Below are 21764 nucleotides of genomic sequence, written 5' to 3' on the forward strand. Positions count from 1 at the left end.
CCTCTTAAATCATACCACAGAAATGACTTGCATTATTTAGAACTGAAACCCTGCTCATGTTTTGCATTTAAGGATCTTGGAGTGAAACAGCATTGGTTTTCATAAAGGTTTTACTTTGTTCTTTCATTAAAGTTCCTGTATCTGGGATTTGGTGGACTCAGTATCTGATCTATCTCTTTACAGTACCTGAATTATCTCAATGGAAGAAGTAAATGGGCTGATGCTTATTTACCATCTGACCACTTTTGGTAGTTTGCATTTAGGTATTTTCCATTTTGGTCAGTAAAGCCACAGTAGGCTGTTCTGTTTTCAAAATGGAGGAGGAAATAAAATGTGTCCAGTATTCCCACCCACAATGATACTCCAAGGCAGTGGTCTTTCACATTCCAGCTACAACAGGGTAACATTAGTTCCCTTCTTTACGGTTGGCCTTAGTGGTGTTTGAAATAGTGATTGTACAGTAGCAGATGAGCAAAAGCCTGTGGGAGAACAAATCCAGTACTAGGCTGTTGTGTCCATTGGTGCTTCAGTTGCTCTGGAATGATCTGCAAAAACACCCAACTGTGTCAAAAAGGTGTGGTATTATTCTGGGAGACAAAAGTCAGGTGAAATAATGTCATTTCATGTGAGTTTGACTTCCCTTGCCATTTTTCAGCCTTCCAGGTCATAACTAGTGGTCTTTTCACCCATCTTCAATCTTAACAAAATGAAAGTAGATATGCTGAAGCATTGGAGGTAAAGCAGTAACCTTGTTTAGAGGCCAAATAAAAAGGGAGACTGGGGAAGAAACTTCACCGAATCCAGCTAGTTAATGATTTAAATATTAGAATTGAATGTTTCTGCAGCAAGTGAAATAACAATGACATTTTTTGTATTTATAGTCCTTCCTCTGTTGTCACTCCCACCCATTGCTGTTGCTGCCATCTAGCTCTTGGCCTATGTCAGCAGCTGATGTGGCCCTAAGGGGATGAAAACACTACACAAAGTAATGGGTTGTGGCTCCTGGGAATGGGTGTGAGTGGGATACATTTACAGGCTGAGTGCTTTTGCTGGAGATTTTCCTCTTGTTTTGATGTGACTGCTTTCTGCATTTGTAGAATGTTGGGGGGCAAAGCACTTGACCCACAGCAGTGTTCATGTTGGTGGAGACTGAACTAGAACTACTCAAATGCACTGACACTTACAGGTGTTGGGTGTTGCCAGCACCTTTAAGGGTTTCAAGCCTTCTCAACTCTCCATCCTCCAGGTGCTGTGTCAGGTAGCCAGCAGTCAGGGCCTCACCTGGGACATCGACCACCTGCTTTGTCTCCAGGTACAGGAGGTCCCTTTAAGTTCAGGCTTGCTTGGAGTACCTTTATAGTCAGTTTTATATTGGTGGCAAAAGAGCTTCTGATACTTTGTTCTCCCAACTTGTTTCAAAGCATTGATAGCCACCCTGACCTGCTAGAAGCACTATTGAATTGTATGGGTCTCTATGAAAAATTGATAAAACTTTAAAATATTACTGTAAAATACATAAGTTAATGTTGCTTTATCACTAGGTAGTAATTTTTTCATGGTCTGCCTGTTGTATTTCAATAAAAAAAATAGTTACTCTGGCATTAAAGTCTGACTATATTGTCGCTGCTGGAGAGAAGTTATATGGAAGTTAAGTATGAAGCCAGCAATCATCCATCAAGTTAGAATTATACCCTGGTGTACTACAGATAACAGCTCTTTTCCCCCACAGGTTTCCTTGTCTTCTAACCTTCTTCCTTACAGATTTCTTTCTGTATGCTTTCAGTTTTCATTACACTCAGTCCTGCTCTTATTTCTTTATTTCTCCTTCACCTAATTATTGTGACCATTTCCATCAGGCGTGACATTTATTAGCTAATAGCTTTCTATTCTTGTGCTTCAGGTTTACTGAGTAGCATCATGCAGAGATAATTGACTTGGTGTCAGCTGGACCATACAAGAGACAGTCTTAGATTTTTTTGCAATTTTTTCAGATTTCTTAATACACACATACATTCTCTGGACTGAGAAATGGAGTATGAAGTTGTTGATATAGCTGTTGTCATGAAGTATAGGGGCAATGGGCAGTTTGGTGGTTAATTCTTGTGGTGGTATTGCAGGGTAATCCTGATTTCCTTGGTATTGTTATTACCAACTTTTGCCTTTTAAGTCAGGAACGTCTTTATTTTTTTGGTGTACTGTGTGCCAAATAAACCAGGAATATGACAGCAGCATAGTGGAAAAAGTTGAAGCCAGCTTTGGTATGCCTGGCTGTTCATACTATTTCGTGCAGTAGAGCAGCAACCCCTTTCTTCTACTTTGATAGATAAAAGTGGGATATTTTTGCTGTGGAAGATCATACTGTAGTAGTTCCTTCCTGAATGTTGTTCTACTTCTAAAGTGATGAGTCAGCTTGTAACACAAGCAAAGCAAAGGAGTATTCTGTTCAGCACTAAACTATGCAGATTAACCTAATCCTTTCTCTAGGCTCAGAAACCAGAAAAAGGCATTTATGACCATATTTTTCTGCCTTGACACCTAATGTTGACAGTTGAGGATCCATTTTCTACCAGTTCTTTGATGTTGCTATCAACTGGATCAGAATATGTTTAGGTGTTTATTTTTCCTTACTAGCTGTTCCCCATTGCTTTGGCCCACTGGACAGGAAGAATGCTGTCCAAACTGTTCAAAAGTGTATCTGGAAACTAAAATAACCATTCCAAGAGAAACAAGGGAAAAAAATCTTATGATGTTACCACCTTCCAGGGGGAGTATCTGTTTGTGAAAGGAGATTATAATACATTTTCTTGTTTTGCTAGTGTAATGTGAGCAGAACAGAGAATTAAAACAGCAGCTGTTAATTTCATTGCCAAGCTTTTCTTCTTCATTTACCTTGTGAAAAATTTCCCTTGGTGAAAGCAATCTACCTCTTTGAACTATCTTTTTTGTGCATACAGGAGGTAGTATAGTGTTAGATTAAAAATAGGAGGTATATGACTGAGGTTTTGTAGTGACTAACTTGAAACCTCAGTAAAGATTCATTATATTTGTTTAAGTGATCGGATTGAAAAATTTGCTGCAGATGGTTTTTCTGTTTGTGCAAGATAGAGGAGCATATTTAGAAGGAGAGAAGATGGGTTTAAGAAGAAGAAAATTAAAGGAAAGGGATAGAAATGTGTATATTCTGGCAGAAGGAAAGAAATTCAGACTTAGAGCTTCTAGCATAATTGGAAAGAGGAAAAGCATTGTAATACAAATAAGCTGTGTTAAGCAGAAAGAAGAGTATATCAACAATGCAGTTATTTGCATTGCAGCACTAGAGCAAAGTTCAAAATATTCCCAAAACAAAATTTGCTCAGCAGTTTTAAAGTTCCTAACGCAGTGGCTAAGAAGTAGAAGTGATATGTATTAGATGTGGTTTACCCAGTCTCTTCAGGTGTTTTAAAACATAGGTACAAGTAGATCAAAGGATATATAGCTCTATGCCCCTCAATGGTTATACATCTTCATCCCCCTATTTTTATTTTGTTTTGGTGTATCTGTATATCTGCTCTTAAGTCTTTCTAGTAGATACATGAGTAGTGAAAACACAGCTGTATAGTATCTGAAGTGACATCTTACTTGCATTAAGGCTTCGGGTGTTTCTCAGTGATGTTCACCATTGACTTTTCAACTGATTCAGTGATTATTAAGGTGAATGGTGCAAGATGCAATGAGAGATGACCTTCAGCTGCCTTTGTGGACAAAAGGACAGTTTTACTTACGACTTATTTTACAGTAGTACCAGTTTGGCTTACATTAGCTGTCATACGAATAGAACAATATATTTCTGACTACTTACTTTTGTACATGTTTAGACCACTGAGGTAATCTTGGAATGATAAGTAAATTGGTTTTCACCAGATGTCTCTCTAACATCCATGTGTGTAGGGGAGCTTCTGTAATTGAAATAGCTTGTTTATACCAGACCAGAGAGATTTATGTGGCTTGAGTAAGCACTTAGGACAGATGTGCCTCTTGTCATTACAGGCTCCTGTAGAGGGTAATTCAGACATGTATATTAGATATATGCTTGGAATCCCCTTCTGTAGAGGCTTTGTCTTTTCTCTGACTGTTTGGAGCCTGGGAAGACTGCCTTCTGAGATGCTGTGAGTTGGTTTCATGTAAGCCAGTTTTCACTGTAATGATCCACAGCTACAGAGGGGAGAGAACAGGAAGGAGAAGACATTCACCTTTTGAACATGTGAGGCTGTGGCAGGTGTGCATCTGTTGCAAGCATGCAAGACAGAATTTCATCTCTATAGAAATGTTTATTTAATTTGCCTCCAGGGCAACCCTTCTGTAGTTTTATCTGCTAATTTATGGCAGAGCTGTAACTTAGCTAGCATTTAAACTGTTAATTTTTGTAACTTCAGTTTGTATTCCTTCAGAGTTCATTTGATCATTTGGCCCTCTGTTTTGCCACTTAGAACTAACCAGCGGTTTTCTTGCTGTGCACGATGTCCTTAATAACAAAATTTTGAAGCTGCAGGTGTCAGTATTTTCTCTGCAGTGATTTTTCCTTCTGAAAGGCATGTATCTCCGTAGTGAATTGTGATGATGAAACAGAACTGACGATCCTGCAGTAGGAACTACGTGAAGGCTGAAGGATATGATGGCATTTTAGAAATCTTAACCAAGTTGGTTTTGTATGCTTTGAATACTAAGGCAGATGGTTTTTGTCTTTCTAGTAAAGCATAATAATTTGGAATTTGGTGGAACAGGAAGAAGAGCTGACTCAGTGTCAGATAACATTGTGTCAGTTGTACTTAGGTGGATCTGTTCCTGTGATGTTTGTTTTCAGTACTACAAACCTTTGTTAAAGCAACAAAAGTATCTAAGTTGGCCCTGGCTCTAGAAAAGTAACCCTCATTCTTCTTGAAGCCACTGATACCCAGCTGTGGTTCATGAAACCGAGAACCAAAACCTTTGAGATCTGTTATCAGTAGGATCTGGGTGCTTCCACAGGATTGATGACTTTCTGTAAGAGTGACATTGGAATGTGTGGAAAATCTGCTAGCTATTAATGTACATAGGGAATGGTGCTAATAGTGGGGAAGGTAAATTGGCTTCACCTGACCTCAAGAAGGTGGTTTCCATCACTTTCAACTCTGCTAGAAAAGCTGCTAGCCCAAATCACAGACAAGCATAACAGGATTCTGAGTACATAATACTTCCATACTAAGTAAGAAGACCATCTTTAAATGGTACCAGAATTGACAGAGTTAACACCTCATCATTCTTTGTAGGGATTGAAACTGGCATGCCATGCAGTGTTGCCTTTCCCCTTTGTTACTGCAACTTGTTTTGGCCAAAGCAGAAGCCAAAGCACCGCATAGATGGAAACCTCTATCAAAAAGTACTGAAAAATATAATGATGACAAATTAGAAAATTTTTCACAAGGGTTTGATAGGAAAATAACTTGATGTTTCTTGTAGGGCACCAAAGATGTTCTTGAAGAATATGGAGGAAGCTCAGTAAACATTTTAATTTCAAAGAAAAAGGACTATCTCATCATAACCTAGTTAAGAGGAGGCTCAGTATTTAATTCTAACTTTCTGTCTCAACTCTCTAACGTGCCTTGATTGGCTGTTGTCTTTCAGCACTTGCAGTCTGCCTGGCTCTCATGGGGTCGGATCAAGGCTGGCTCTCAGTGGGGTCAGATCAAGGGTTGGTAATGACTCTTGAAAGTCCATGTGGTAATAAAGTTCTTGGTACACTTTTAGTGGTTGAAATTGCACAGCTGAATCATATGTATCTGTATCTGGATGACTGCCTGATCTCAGGAAGGTTTTGTGAAGAGATACTAAGGCAAATTTGGTCATATTCATTCTACACTCTGACACATGGAGATATTGAAGAGCTATCTTGCTGAACAGAATTTCTGTGAGCTGTAATTAACTTCATTGTCAAATGCTTATTTTCCTAAGGACAAGTTCCAAGTCTTTCAGGACTGTATGAAAACATATGAGCACTAATGGATTATTAGTCCTGTAAGGACACGCACGCATGGTGCACTTCACCGAAGGTTGCTAACCATTTAAATGGCACTTTAGGCCACCATGCTTTCCTTTGTACTTGCACAGTAAGCAAAGAACATGGTGATTTCCTATATAAAGTTGTTTTGCTGCAGCATTTGGATGGTGCAAGCAGTCTGAATGTGCTTGTAATACCTGATTTGCTTCCCCAGTCCCCCTTGTAGACTGCTGGTCAGCTCCTACCATGCTACTTAAGATCAGCTTTTAGCCTGTGCCAGAGAGGAAAAAGAGGAGCAGTAGTACATAGCAGACCTTCATCTACAATTTGGCTGGCTCTATGCCTGCACACAGGAAGAGATTTCTTGCATGGGCCTTATTGAAACAGGGAAAGGCTGATCCGCCCCTAACAAGCTGATACACATTCTTCATGTTCCTGCTGGTTTGGATCTCGTTCTTCCCTGGTTGCTTGCAGACTGGGTCCAGTGTCTTTGCTGCCACTCTCTCTCTTGAAGGCTGGGAACGTGAAAGATTTTCTATTAAATTTGCTACCTATTTTAAACATCTGCACCACTTGCAGATCTTTAAAATCAGTAGACAAGATTGAGATTTACTTCCTTTGTGTATTAGCTATGTTTTGATGTAAGTGGTCTATATCCGCACCTGAACTTGTTTTGGTAGTGTAGTAGGTTGATGCTGGATTCCCCAGGCACCCACCAAAGCCCCTCTGTCACTCCCCTCTGCAACTGCACAGGGGAGAGAAAATATAACAAAGGGTTCATGAGTTGTGATAAGGACCAGGAGAGATCACTCATCAAATACCATTACGGGCAAAAACAGACTCAAATTAGAAATATGAATTGAATTTCTTAGTAAAAAAACTCAGAGCTGGATAATGAGAAGTAAAAGAACACCTTAAAAAAACCCAAAACCTTCCCTCCTTCCCAGCTGTATTTCCTCTCCCCATCAGCATAGGGAAACAGGGAATGGGGGTTATGCCCAGTTCATCACACATTGTTCCTGCTGGTGCTCAGCGAGAGGAGTCCTTCTACTGCTCTGGTGTGGGGTCCCTCCCACAGGAAATAGACTCATGCTGGAGAAGTCCATGGAGAACTATCCTACAGGCAACAACTCCACAAACTGCTGCAACATGGGTTACTCTTCCTGCACTCTTCCCTCACAGGTGCAGTCCTTCAGGCACAGCCTGCTCCAACATGGGTCCTCCATACAATCACAAATCTTGGCAGGAAACCTTTCCCCAGATCTGCAGGTCCCTGCCAGGCGCCAGTTCCAGTATGAGCCCCCACAGGGTCACAGCCTCCTCAGGCATCCACCTGCTCTGGAGGAGGTGTGGGTCTCCTCCATGTGGTACAGGTGGATCTCTGCATCCATGTGGTCCTCCATGGACTGCAGAGAAAGCTCAGCTCTGGTGTCTGGAGAACCTCCTCCCCTTCCTTCTGCACTGACATCGGTGTCCCTAGATTTGTTCTTCTCACATATTCTCTCTCCATTCTTCTCTTGATGCAATTACATCTGCACAATAAGTAACTTTTTATTCTTTTTCTGAAGTATCTTGTCACAAAGGCGTTACCGTCACTTCCAGTTGGCTCACCCTTGGCCAGTGGCACATCCATCTTGGAGCCACCAGGGATTGGCTGTGCTGGACATGGGAAAAGCTTCTAGTATCTTCCACCCATCCCACTACCAAAACCTGGCCAGGCAAACTCAATGCAGTTATGCCAGATGTTAATAATCTGTCCACTCAGATTATTATGTTAATAATCTGTCCACTCTGTTATCTCAGTCCTGAGCAGTCAAATCTGTTAAATTAGGAAACTACATTAATTCTGTAACTGTAGAGAGCATGTTGCTTGTTTGTGTTTCATGTATCTTGTTTGTTTTGTCATGGACTAATACAAGTGCAGAAGTAGTACTTGCAGAAGAGGACTTGCATTGAGAGTATTAAACCAAGAGTAATAACTGATTGTAGGTAAAACTCAGAAGTAAACGAGACCATGTTGATTAGTGTAAGCAAAATGCAGTGTCCTAGCAACCTCCTGTGTGTTCTCTGTAAAAGTCTTTTTTTTATAAGGAGGAGACTGAAACAAATTAAAATTTCACCTATTTACAAGTTCTTCATTGAAATTCAGGCAAAAACAAGAGGGAAGAGTCAAGGCTTTTGGTTTGAAAGTCTGACAGATGGGCGAGGGAGACTCCTGGCAAGTGAGCCTTTTGATACTGAATAGTACAATAAAGAGAACTGAAACAGATGCCATTCTTAAAATTAATTTTTAAAAATTTGGATTTCAAGATTACTATTCCAAGCAATTATTACAAGGAAATAGAAAAGGAGCCAAGGATGTAACTAAGGAATCAGACTTGCAATAAATCCGTCTCTTTTGTTGTCCTTCTCTGTAGTCTTTTGTCATGGTAATTTTTCTTACTACCCTGCCTCTGACAAAAGAACAAGTTCTGGATACAAAAGAACTATGGAAGTACTAATTATTTCGTTAGAATTTAATACAAATCAAGACTTAATTAGATTTAAATACCCTCTTACCAGGAAGGTATGTACAAAGCATGTATCAGTTCTGATATATGGTGCTCTGTCCTGTTATTGACCTCATTCAGACAGAATATGATCTGTGAACGATAAATTTGTTTGTTCCTCATGGTGATTACGGAGGGAAGCAAAAAAAATCCTCAAACCCCCTAAACCCATACTTTCTTGTCTCAGAGTTTTACTTTAACTTTACAACATCACTGTACATCTCTAAATTACTGCATTTAAATTTAAAATTACATTTTGTTATTCTGCCAGTTCTTTAGGCAGAATGGGTACAAGCTAGAAAAAGAAACACTATGTACATTCTAGGAAGCTTTTCACTTTGCAATCAAGGAGTGACTTGCTAGCAATTTCTTTTAGCACCTCTTCATCTGCTAGAAAGAAGTAAAAAAGTTAGACTTAATTTGAAGAAGAAGCCCAAAGGAAGGCACCTTCTCTACCTTGGTTTCTTGTGGTGGTTCTGTTGTGCACTGAAGTATTGCTCTAAAAATGCATATGGTTTTGCCACAATGAAGAGAACAGTAACTCTAGGCCTCAGTCTCTTCTCTGCGATTAGGAAAAAGGAGCATTTGGTCATGTCAGAAATTTTGCAAAAGAAGGAAGAACCAGGAGCTTAACTGTAGGTCTAATTTCTTTACACCTTGAGTTGTCCCACAAAAATCTTTGAAGTAGTATTTTGTGAATTCTATTATTGAAGTAAAAGCTGTATTTTAACATTTTAAATGTGTGTTACTTATAATGTAGAAGGGTTCAAATAACACTTTTGGGTTTTATTTGGTGGGAATCCCCATTTTAATTATTGGAAGGAATGATTCTTCCCTCCCCAAAAAAAGAAAGCTGTATCATCTTGAGGCTGACACTTGAGTCTTCTCATGGACTGCTGAAAATGGTCCTGAAGATTATTTTCTGTAATTTTTGCAGCACATTTGCCTTTTATAGGTTTTGTTATGATCCATGTTTGATTATGGAGGTCATGGGGTTTCTTTTGTTTGGTTGGGATTTTTTGGTTTGTTTTTTTTTTGCAATTGATGCATCCATAGAAAAAGAAAAAACATCCTCACGTTTTCTAAGAACCTCTGTCTATAGTGTCTGTAATGACATGAAAAACATAGCCATGTAGTGATGGTGCGTAATTGGCTTGGTGATTTTTGATGTGAAGTCTTTGGAATAATACCAATACAAATATTTCTTTCTTTGGTGCTTTACAAAGTGGCTTAAAACATTTCAGGGGCTTATGGTTCCATTAGTTATGGAAGATTAGTCCCCTCATATTCTGTTAATTTATGTTGCATTGCTGGAGTGGCTTGTGTGGTCACTTTGCACTAAGATAAAGAAAGAGGATAATGAGATGCTGCTAAAGTAGGGTGGGTACTTGTGGGCTCTGGTTTAAACTCAGTGGTGTAACAGTACAACTTTCCAGCTCCAGAGGAAGGTGTCTTATATCACAGCATTCTTGAGTTCTGCCTCAAGGTATTTTTAAAGTTTTTGGCTGTGGACTCCTTTGCCACAGAAAGGGCAGAAAAAAGTTGTTTAATAATGACGGGGGAGGGAGTCTGTGGGGGTCTACATGTCTTCTGGAATTGGGCATACTATTGCTGATCAAAATAAATTTATTCAACAGTGACTTAAAAAAAAATATTGTGCATAGAGCTTCTACTCCTAACACATTTACATGAAGAGTATATCCAGCCTATGTGTGTGTATCTGGATTTACAAAAAAAAGTCCTCTAAGCAGTTCAAGAAAATGATGCTATTACTGGCTTGCTGAGAGAGGATTAATTAGGAAATGTCTTCCCTTATCTGGATTTCTAGAAGTTACAGTGGTTCACTTCTTCTTAGCAGAGCAATATACAGAATGACACTAGGCACTATATTAAATAATTATGTTATTACATATTTCTTCTCTGGGACTTAGTACTTTGGTTAAATTTGAAGTTATTTGTTAGGGAACTGTTCAGTTGTCAGATGAAGGAATCAGCCTGAAATAACCTGTAAGAGGGTATGGTATGTTTGAATAACAAAAAGCCAGGGAAAGTCTTGAAATTTGGGGGATCTCCAGGAAAATCTGTTTTTGCATAAATACTAGCTTTACTCTGCATACGTTTTATTCCCAACCCCCCCTCTTTTCTCCAGTACTGATACTCGAAAAGGTGGAAAATGGAGATCTGAGCAACAAGATGTTGAAGATCACGGATTTCGGCCTGGCCAGGGAATGGCATAAAACTACCAAAATGAGCGCAGCTGGGACATATGCCTGGATGGCTCCTGAGGTCATCCGCTCTTCCATGTTCTCCAAAGGCAGCGATGTATGGAGGTATTGATTTGGCATTAAGTGATTGGATACTAAAAAGTAACTGGACCTGCCAGGAAGTCTCTTTTATGTGTAAGAATGAGTGATGGTGAACCAAATATTAAAACTCAGGTCTTAAGAAAACTTTATCCACCAGCTTTCCATCTGTCAGACTTATCGTTACTGTAGAAAATAAGTGGTGGACCAGCTACTGCATGCCTCTAAATTTTTGTTGTTCTATAAGTTTTCATTCGTATTATTTTGAGATTCATAATCCAAATCCCCTCTGCTTTATCTTAACCAAACGTTTTGGGCTTATTTGGCTATTGACTGACATAATCAAAAGCCATAATACAATCTGAGAAGTACTTAATTTTTATACTGTTTTACATACAAGGTAATTTTGAGCTATTTTGTTTTGGTAGTAATCTGTCACTAATGTATATGTACACAAATACACTGTACTTAATTGAATTCCCTGTCCTGTTTCAATCACAATACTATGTTTTTTGTTTTCATAATAATCTTATTAATTATTTTCACGCTTCTAGTATTTCACATAGGATAATTAATCTCTTATCTGGGCCCATCTGAGTATGTAATCCATAAATAGTAACCTGCATGTATATATTGTCTTGTTCATTCATGCACTGGAATTTTCGTGAATGAGCTAATATGGTGGGGAGGTGTAAAGGTTGGCCTATATATTTCCAGAAATTGAGTTTGAATACCTCTGTTAAGTGGATTTGTAAATACATAATTCAGTATATAGCTCCAGGACAGTGACTTTTCTGGATACTGGATGACTTAGAATTAGTACTGAGCATCTGAAACAGATAAAATAGAGAGAATTTTGTTTTTCTTGTGGAGAAAAAGGTCATAGCAGTAAGATTCTGTTGCTGGCCAGTAATGCTCCTCCACAAGTGAGTGCATGCTGTAAAACCCATCAGGATAAAGAAATAACCCAGCTGGTAGACATGTCTGGCTGTTATGGCAGCTATTTGGTGTGGGGATTTTCATTTTCCTTGTCCAGTTTTGCTGAATAGATGATGTATTGCCTTGTGATAAGTCTGTGAACTTGTATTTTGCACTCTGATAGTATGGATAAAACCTGACCATGTAATTAAATGTGGTAGCCTCCGTAGCTAATCTGAGACAGATTGAGCAAGAACCAGGCTTTTATTTGGAGTGAAGTCTGGCAGAAATGAAAATCTTAAGGCTGTGCACCTTTTCTGTGCATCTGATTATGGTATTGGTTTGTACACAGCTTGTCAACCTCAAACCTAAACTTGCTGTTCTCTGAAACAGTGCCAGGAAGGGCCTTTAAGGGTAACCTAAGGGAAAGAGGGAACAGTTTTCCTGTAATTGTAACTTTAGTAATACAGGCATGCTATGAACAGATCAGTAGATGTTCTGTAGCAGTATGAATTAATTTTAAAAATGTTAAGAATTATTTAGTTGGTTGGTGATTTTCATGAAGTGCCTCTATGCCCATGCAAAAGTACCAGTTTGATCATTGACTTAAGGACTGTAAATAACTGAAATGATTTGTTCATTTTTCAGAATATTTTATTTCCACTTTTAAGATTCCTTCATCACTTTCTCTTGTTATAGTTACCAGTCTTCCCTTGAAAAGAGGTTGAGTCCCTCACAATACTCTCCCTTAAACAGAGAGTCATCACCATTAAGGGAACTTATATACTGTCTCTGAATAAGTTTTTTCTTTCTGGTGGGTAAAACCTCTATTCATAGTTAAACAAGCTGAAAAGAACATGTATGCAGAGGACAAATGCTTGCCAGTGCAATCACTACTAGTCTGCCAATGATTGTAAGCCCTAGATTTTAGAAAAGCAGTCATGGACTTGTGTAATAATTCCTGTCCCCACCCAAGGATGCAACCTGAAATTCTTAACAGGATGAACTTTTTTATCCTATTAGACTTGCTCCTCCTCTTGTCCAGTTCAACCACTTGGTTAATCACTGGAGTCATAGGGGGTTTTTTTGCCTGACAGCCTTCCAGTTAGTCTATGCAGCATCAACAGAATTGTCTCTAATGTTCATGAGCCCTTTTATTTCAACACCTTTTCTTTAAAGCTTATTAGAGTAATACTGCTGGCTGAACTGTTTCCCAGCCTTTGAACAAGAATCTTGTTCTCCTTGTGTTCTTGCTGCACAAACAGCTGAAGAAGAATCATGCTAGGACTGAAATTTCCTGAGTCAGTCTTATCATAACTGACTGCTTCATCTTTCCAAAACATGTTTCAAGCTCCATTTTAAAAGCTCCATCTGTTTACTCTGGAGTAGGGTTGGCAAAGAACTTAAAAAGAGTGAGGAATGACCACACATGGTATTTATCACCAGTGTCTGGACCACTGTGAAGCTTGTTCATAGTATCAGTACTTAGTAAATCTTGCTAGTGAAAACTTGTTGCTGTGAATTTTTCTGTGCTGTACCCACAGGCTCTAGATATAGTAGAAGCCTTGTGCTTATATTGTACAGAGGACAGTGAAACTACAGCTTTATTTAAATAAGTCCCTTCCTGTAAATCTGTTATGTGTTTGTTTGTATTTGCTTTGGATTTACAGGGTTAAAGTTGAAGCTTGGATATTGCAGCTCATCCAGTACTGTACGCTAATGTTAGTAGGCATATAAATAACATATTTCTGTCATTTGGCTGGTTAAATATATTTCTTGTTTGCTGTACACTTTGTTTTTTACTTGTACTACTTAAAAGACAGTCATAGTGTCAGTACTATCAGTGCGTGGAATATAAAGGCAGCATACAGCCATCATCTGTGTTCTCTATGGTCCTCAATTTAGATGTTTTTAAGCTATATCTACTCTGAGACCAGTGAAATAATTGGGCATTTAATTTCCATTTAGAAATGGAGTACCAGCTCTAGCTAAAACCATCAGATTAGCAGATCAGGAAGTTTCAGGCATTCAGTGCTGGGTGTAGAAACTTCAGTCATTAGAATATTTTGTTTTAAGCAAGCGTTGGTCAAGCACTTGCTTCCATCCACAATTGATCACTTGTAGGCTTCTGTAGTTTTCTGTGCATAATGAAGCACTGTCAAAGCTTCAATACCTGGCAGACAAATGCTGACTAGCAATATTAGGAGAAACTCACCTGGGAGAAGCACATGAGTACTGTGAAAGCACATACGTGAGTGTTGTGAAATAGGCAGGAAGGGTCATCTCTGGAACTGTCAGTTCATTAACATGCAAAATGCCAGCTGTTAATAGCTATAAAAATGTAATGAATAAATGAAGTTTGGGGCTTTTTTTCCTTAATAAAAGTCATGTTCTGGTTGTTGTTGGAACTGGGATCTCTTTGTTGGGTTGATAATTCCTTCCTCATGGAAAGTGTTGAACCTGGGGAAATGGATGAGAAAAGCCTATGGTACATATGCCATGGAACAGTACCAGTGAGAAACAATTACTTGTTTTTTAAAAGTTCACAGACTAACAAGGAAGGTGGCAAAATCACATGTGAAATCCTGCAGACCTCCAGCCTCCCTTGCCCTGAAAATCCAGTGAGTAGGATTGAACCTGATGTTAAATGGCTTAAGGGATTACTGGATCACTGAAAGATGGTTAATTATTCACACAAGTGTCAGTTGACTTGGATGCATGGGTTGTGTCACATGGTTCATTTCATAATTAAAGTCCAAAAATTACTAATAGGTGGTGGAAAAATAAATGAGCTTGATCATTTTTTCTTTCCCCCCCACTGAGAATGTGTAGAGGCCCTTGTTTCTTTCTTTCTATGCCTTTTTTTGGGTAAGTCTTCTGATCTGGCTTTTTCCTTTGTACTTCCCAATTTTCTGCTTTAGAGTTAATAGGAAAACACACTGTTCAGCACCTGTTTTGGTGTTTATTCACTTGGGATTATTGTTCAAGTGCCACAAAGCAGTATTCCCCAGTTCTGTGCAAGCAGTATTCTCAGCAATGAGGTGTAAGTATAGTGGCATTGAGTTCTGTCAGAAGCAAAGTGACCTTTCCCGCAATATACACTTCTGGTGTCACATTAGAAGAAGCACCAATCTGTCTATTCCTTTTTCCTTTAAAAGTACCCTGCAGAAGAAGTGCTTTGAGCACATCTGTAGTGCTTTATCCAATAGTAGTGTTAAAGTAATAATACAGCTCATTGGTAGATTGTACTATCTTTTACTATCAATGGTGATATCCAAACTGAAAAGTAACATGAATGAGCAATCGGATTTAGGCAGTCCAAATATACATTCAGTTCAGTTTTCATTTTCTTTGAGTGTTTTATAAATCCTAGAAGGCCAAGAAGAAATTGGGAACTCCTTAGACTCTAGTTTATTTTTTTCAAATAATGCTCTTGAGACAGTAAGAAATGATAAATTATAATATCAAGAGTGTGAATTACATAAGAAAAAAGCAAAAGACTGTGTAGGTCAAAAAATATATTTTGCTTAATAAAGTAAAATAGCTGTGTTAGCAGCAAAGGTTGGATCTTTAGTTACTAAAATCCTTTATCTAAATAGGAAAAGTACTGTTAAAAGTGTCCAACTAAGTTATCAGCAGTTACAGTGAATGTTAAAGATGTGATGGGCTGGAAGGGAGATGCCAAGGGTACAGTTTGTGATATCCATTTGTACTCCCAAATGGATAGGGAAACTGTTGCTTTGAAATGAGAAAAGCTTAATATTTTAACTTGATATTATATTTATATTTTAACTCTTCCATGGAGCAGCTATTTAAGGAGCTTGTTGGAAGAGAAGCAGTTTCTCATTTGGTGTTCAGTTGTGCTTAGGAGGCCTTCAAGGTGGTATAGTATGACATGGTCCAAATATATATTGTATATTTAGATTTTGTATCTTTGCAAGCACAATTAAGAAAAATTAGTCCATTACAGTAGTGTTTAATCTCAAGATTATTGACTACTGAGTGAATGTATGGGAAATCCTTCAAAAGAATGAAGAAGACAGTGTAGAAAAGACTACTGAAAGACATCTTTTTAAAATCTCAGTCTGTATCCAAATGAGGAAAATTATGCATTGACTTGAGCTCTTTCAAGTTGAATATAAAACAAAGATAAAAGGGTTTTGAAGAGAGTCTTCTGACAGCATAAAACCAAATCCCTTGCTTTCAAATGCAGCACAGGTGAGAACCCTGCAGGAGAGCATAACAGCCCAGAAGTGGGCAGAATATGGGAGTGCAAGGAAGATAAGGCTATACCAGAAAAAAACCTCAGTGACTTGTGTCTGCCAGAATAGAGCAGAGGCATTTTAAGCTGAAAATTTCTCTTTAAGGGAGTCAAGCTTGGAGCACATATCTTTTACTGAAGTAAAATTCACAGAGGTGTTAAGACTGACTCTTTAAATGAGCAGTAACAACTCCTGAGATTTACAGTAACACCCAAAATTTCTACAAGAACATGAGAGTCAGCTGAGTTAGTAGCTGTGCTGGGCAATCTCTTGCTTAGAGCTGGTGTAGTACCAGAGAAATGGAAGGTAGCAGACACAGTGACAGGTCTTAAAAGAGCTTCCTAAGAATTAGCAAGTATGATCTTGAATTCTTCTCAATGGTAGAAACAGCACTAAAGAGCAGGGAGCTGGTGGACATGTGAGCATGTCTGGGGAAGAGTTAGCTTTTGTAGAAGAAAATGTAATACCTTGTGAAAAGTGAAAATGCTTGAAGGAGATACTGAATATGTGGATAAATGGTGAGGTTGCTTATACTGTATTTGGATTTATAAAGACTTTAAGCAAAATCCTGCATCATAAGCTTTTAAATAAAGTAAATTGATGTGGGAAAAGAGGGCAAGTATTTTTCCCTTCATTTAATCAATACTTAATTACTAAAAGAATTAATCAGTTTAATTGGTGGGGAATTCTGTGTTCAACACAATCATAAGTGATTTGAAAAAAACAGTACATGGTTAGGTAGCATGGTTGATGGTACCAAGTTATTCAGGATAAGAAAAATTAATGTTCTGCAGAGACATGAGGAAAAGTTTTACTATAATGAATGATAATATAGATGGTAGTGGTAATAAATTCAAAGTAGTACCCATGGGGGAATTTAATATGTACAATTTATGGGCTCTAAATTTTACTATTGTGATTCAGTAAAAACACGTTGGAGCTACTATGGATAATTTAGCTTATTTTGTAGAGTGAGAAAGGCAACTGGAAAATGAACATTTAGTAGGAAAGAAAGAAAACAAGCAATACCGTTTGTGCCTCTCCCCATATCTTTAAAACTTTGTGATTTTGCTCATTCCAACAGAAGATGTTAAAGTCAATGAAAGATACGAAATGGCTTCTGTTCAGGATAGTAACTAGACTAGGATTTAGCTAGATTGGGATTTGGGGGTCGGGAAAGATGATGATTTAGGCAGGATGATTGGGAGCCTGTGAAATCATGGACAGCATGGAAGGAGCTAATAGGGAACATAGGTTTACTCTTTCTTGTGTTTGAAAGAACTACAGGGAAGCCGATGAAATTACCAAGTGACAAGCTCAAAACACATACACGGAAGTATTTTTTGGCAATGCATCATTAAATCTGTGGAGTTCACTACCACAGAATATAATGGATGGTAAATGGGTTCAGAAGAGAGTAAGAGATCAATGGAAGAAAAAACTGTCAGGTCACCAAGGATGAAGAAGCAGTTTCTGTTTCGGGTTTTCTAGAAGCAGAAAAAATATTCTGAGGTTATGCTTTTCATCATATACTTTGAGGGAGAGCAGTCCTGGAACTATTTCTGTAACTTCACAGGTAGTATTTTGTAGAATATCTTAAGATGACAACTAATTCTGAAGAAATATTTTTCACTTATTTTTAGTAATCACCAGCCACCAAACAACCTTCTTCATATTATTGGGTGTTTTGAGAGGCTCTGTTTTGAAACTAAATTAGAAGATTTATGGTTTTCAAATTGTTTGCAGTTTCAGAGAGAAAATTATTTTTGCCTAAGAGGTGAAAATGTCATCTTATTTCAGAGCTACTAAAAAAAGCAGGTAGAATAGGGCAGATCACTAGCTTGGCATCCATGATAAGCTTGTCCTGCAAACTGCAATTTCTATAGGATACTTAACTCCCAGGTTCAGGGACCTTGTTGCTTAACAAAGGCTATGTTCAAGTCAAACACCTTTTCTCTCTTTTGTTTCCTTCCCAATAGCTATGGCGTGCTGCTTTGGGAGCTGCTGACAGGAGAAGTACCATTCCGAGGAATTGATGGTCTGGCAGTAGCATATGGTGTTGCTATGAATAAGCTTGCCCTTCCAATCCCTTCCACATGTCCTGAGCCTTTTGCCAAACTCATGGAAGGTAAGCCAGCTGTGGTGTGTGTGGTTTATGCTGTTTCTGGAGTGCTGTTGAGCATGGCCTCGTTGTGTTGGGCACAGATTTCTCCAGTGGCTTTATCCAGGAGTGCAGGTTATTGTGGGAGCCAGGCCTGGCTGTAAGTGTGCTCTGACAGTCTATTACCAGAATAATTAAAGATTTTTTTATCAACTGGCTTTATAGGAAAAGGGGGGCTATTGCTGTTCTCTCTTAGCTTGTTTTCTAGTAGTGAGGACTCAGCAACACCAAAACTTCACATAACTAGATCTTGTTTGAAGTCTAATTTGTTTTAAAATTTATAGCTCAAGCATCTTGCTAATAATGTCAGATTGGTTTGAAATAAAACTTTATCCTACTGACATTTCAGGGAGAGGTTTTAAATGTGGCTTTGACATTCCAAAACAACCCATATTTTCAGTCAGAATGATGTGATTTTCTGATTTGTCTGTGAAGGTAGTTCATGCCCAAGGTGGGCTACAGAGAGGTGAAAGAAATACAGGAGTTAGTCATCAGAGCTGCTGTAGTTATTAAAAAGGGTTGTGTGAGGTAATTTTTGGGTGTATTTATGTGACCTGGTCTGCTGGCCATTGAAACTACTTTCATGCTTCCTGAGCTTCAGTTGTTCCTCCCTCCCTCTCTCTTGTCCTCTCTCTCTTCCTTACCTTCAGTATTTTTGTCAGTGCCCCTATTCCCAAAGATTTGTAGGTGTTTATATGTAATGAACATTTTTATACCTATCTGGCAGAAAGGAAAACAGAGATAAAGAGAAATCAAACTTGGTTTATAGTCTTGGTGAGCAAAGAATGAGTCTCAACATAGAACTTACTCTGTGGCCTCTGGTGGTGCTTCTAGCCTCAGGAAAGGAATATGAATCTTGAAGAAAATGTTTCTGCTGGGTTTTTTTTCTGCTTTTGGAATACTTTTGCATTTTTTCTGGTGTTTTCTTTAGGTTACAGGCTACAGTTAATTTAATTTAAAGTGAAAAAATTCATGTATGTTCTGCTAAAACAGAAATATCCTACTGGACAGTAAACAATAGAGTTGCAGGTAGAATAGCTTGAAGGTAGTGTAAAGTGAGAAACTGTGTCTGAAAGACTTGGTGAAACTACCAGCTCAGTGTAGTTTATTTTTTACCAGCCACGTAGTTTATTTTGACATGCTTTCCTGGATTTCTTAACTATAAGTGAGGATTTAAAAATCATGCCCTCTGTTGGGAAAGTTAGGTAGAGGCATTTGGCCAGTGCCTGAACCCAGCAGCCCAGGGGTGAGCACCCGCGTGGCTTTGGAGCACTTGGCTTCTCTGTGTGCAGGGTGAAGATGAGAACAAAAGAACCCAATTACTTTCTGCCCTTTCACCAAAGCTGTGTTTCAAACAGGCTGTTTCCCATCTCGGGTGAGCTCTTCTTCCTCTAATGCTGCTTTCACTTTGGAATTACTGCCATGGTGGTCTTCACTGAGGCAACAAAGCTGAACTTTCGCTCTTCACAGAAAAGTTATATGTTACAACTCTCCTCATTAGTGCAAAGAGTGGCTGATCTAGGGCTGGGAAAATAAAAGCCACAGGCCACCTGCTAGTTATCCTCTTCACTCATTCATGCATTTGGCTTGCTGCAGCATTTTGTTTTACTTTGGGTCATGTTTGCTTTGCCATGCTTAAAACCTGAGGTAAAGAGACAGGGATTATGGCACTGACAGTCCTGCTGTAACACCCATTGCTACTAATTGGCCAGCATCAGGGGATCATCTGAGCACTCTTTAACATCCTCAGTTCTGTATTTTGATAAAAGAAGCAAATTAAAAGCCATAAATACAAATGTGTTCCAGCATGGAACCTGTTGATACCCACAATTTTGAAAATAGGACACCCAAAATCTCAGTAAGGCTAAAATCCAAGGAAAGAACTGCAGAACCAAGCCTTGGCTGTTGCACAGATTTTGTGAAGTGATTTTTATTTTTAATTACAGCTGCCCCTTGGTGTACTTCAATCCACAAAACTGATGAATGAACTTCTTTTAGGACATCACATAATATTTTTAACAATGTTCCCTTTTTTCTGATTTCAAGGTCTAGAAAACTTTTAGAACATTTTTATAGCTCATGTCTTGCACTGCAGTAATGCTTAAGTCCAGTGACCATGTGGAGCAATGCTGTATGATGAGAGAGACCCATGTGTTAGTTACTTCCATTCATGCAGAAAAGTTATTTTCCTTACAAGTACATGTGAATGTGAGTTTTGTGTTTGGTTGCTCTAGAATTTTGCATGCAGGCATCTAGCAGTACTAAAGAGAATAAGGACATCTGTTGAACAAGAACCTGTGTAAGTGTTGGTACAGGACAACATAGAATGAGAATGAGGAAGTGATTTTTTTTTCTGGAGTAGAAATGAGGGAGAAGGGAGAGAGGAGACTGAATGAGTGCAAATTTCCTATTCAAAAGTGTTGTTAAATGTTTTGATGTAATGGTTTGGGGGATTGTTTGTAATGGATTAGGGGTTACTTCATACTATTTTCTGTTTTCTGTGTTCAATTCCCATCACTGTAAAACATTACCTTTTATACTGTTGCTCATTGAGCTGCTTTATGTGGTAAGATGGCTACCTTCTGTTCTGTGTTTTTAGATCTCTGTAATTGGCTGAATAATTGCATTGGATTGTAAATGAAAAAGACTTGTTTACATCTGTGGTTTCTCCTAAAAGCAAAAGAAAAATGACTGATTAATTTTCACTCAAATAATAAAAAAGGACCTGTAAAAGTAGGAGAACTCCAAATGCACCATTTGATGTCACTATTTACTTGAATCTCCTATTTTCACACAAGTTATGTCCAATTTGCTTTGCAGGAGAGGTTTTCCATTCTGAGAAAAGATTCATAATGACTCAGCTCAGTATTAGATTTTGGCATCAGGAAAAGCCCTGAGAGATATCCTCCTGCAGTATGGCTGTTAACTCTGCAGTGTAGCTATTATAAAAGAAGAATTTGCATAATCCTTGCTTAGTATTTCTACTCTGTGAACACATATATGCATCATAAAGCAAAATATTAAAGGAAATTATTTGTTATTTTAAAAAATGCTTTAAGGTGTACCCTTCTGTAAAATTAATAAATCTGTATTTTACTTGTCATATTATTGCAATAGAACCTAGAGACCTAGATAGTTAGGTAGTTCAAGATTTTAAGTGTTGTTGGATATTGTACAAGCATGAAAGCACGAATTCCATATTTGTCAATAGTCAGTGCAAGTGGGCAGTGGGAAAGCTGGGGTAACACAGGTAGTGTGTATGCCACTCTTAGCCACTGGGGATCAGTAAAGTGCTACCTGTCCTCTCAGACCTCCATTCTTAGGGATGCTTGACAGTTGTTTGTCTTTATTCTGTTCTAGATTGCTGGAACCCTGACCCACACTCACGACCTTCCTTTGCCACTATCCTAGACCATCTTACGGCCATAGAAGAGTCTGGTTTTTTTGAAATGCCCAAAGATTCCTTCCACTCCCTGCAGGAAGACTGGAAACAAGAGATCCAAGAGATGTTTGATCAGCTTAGAGCCAAAGAAAAGGTAAGTAGAGAGTAATGCTCCC

The 21764-nt window shown here is 38.5% G+C and overlaps 1 protein-coding gene across 1 annotated transcript in view; it reads left to right on the plus strand.

Moving 5' to 3' along the window:
• The window catches only part of MAP3K9 (mitogen-activated protein kinase kinase kinase 9), a 48401-nt gene that overhangs the window by 16509 nt on the left and 10128 nt on the right, over positions 1–21764 (plus strand). The window contains exons 3-5 of the mRNA XM_066551549.1: positions 10712–10892; positions 18025–18173; positions 21567–21742. Coding sequence (XP_066407646.1) covers positions 10712–10892; positions 18025–18173; positions 21567–21742 — 506 coding nt within the window. The remainder of the gene's footprint in view (positions 1–10711; positions 10893–18024; positions 18174–21566; positions 21743–21764) is intronic.

The sequence above is a fragment of the Molothrus aeneus genome, chromosome 6 (assembly GCF_037042795.1).
Source record: "Molothrus aeneus isolate 106 chromosome 6, BPBGC_Maene_1.0, whole genome shotgun sequence".
Classification (NCBI taxonomy): domain Eukaryota; kingdom Metazoa; phylum Chordata; class Aves; order Passeriformes; family Icteridae; genus Molothrus; species Molothrus aeneus.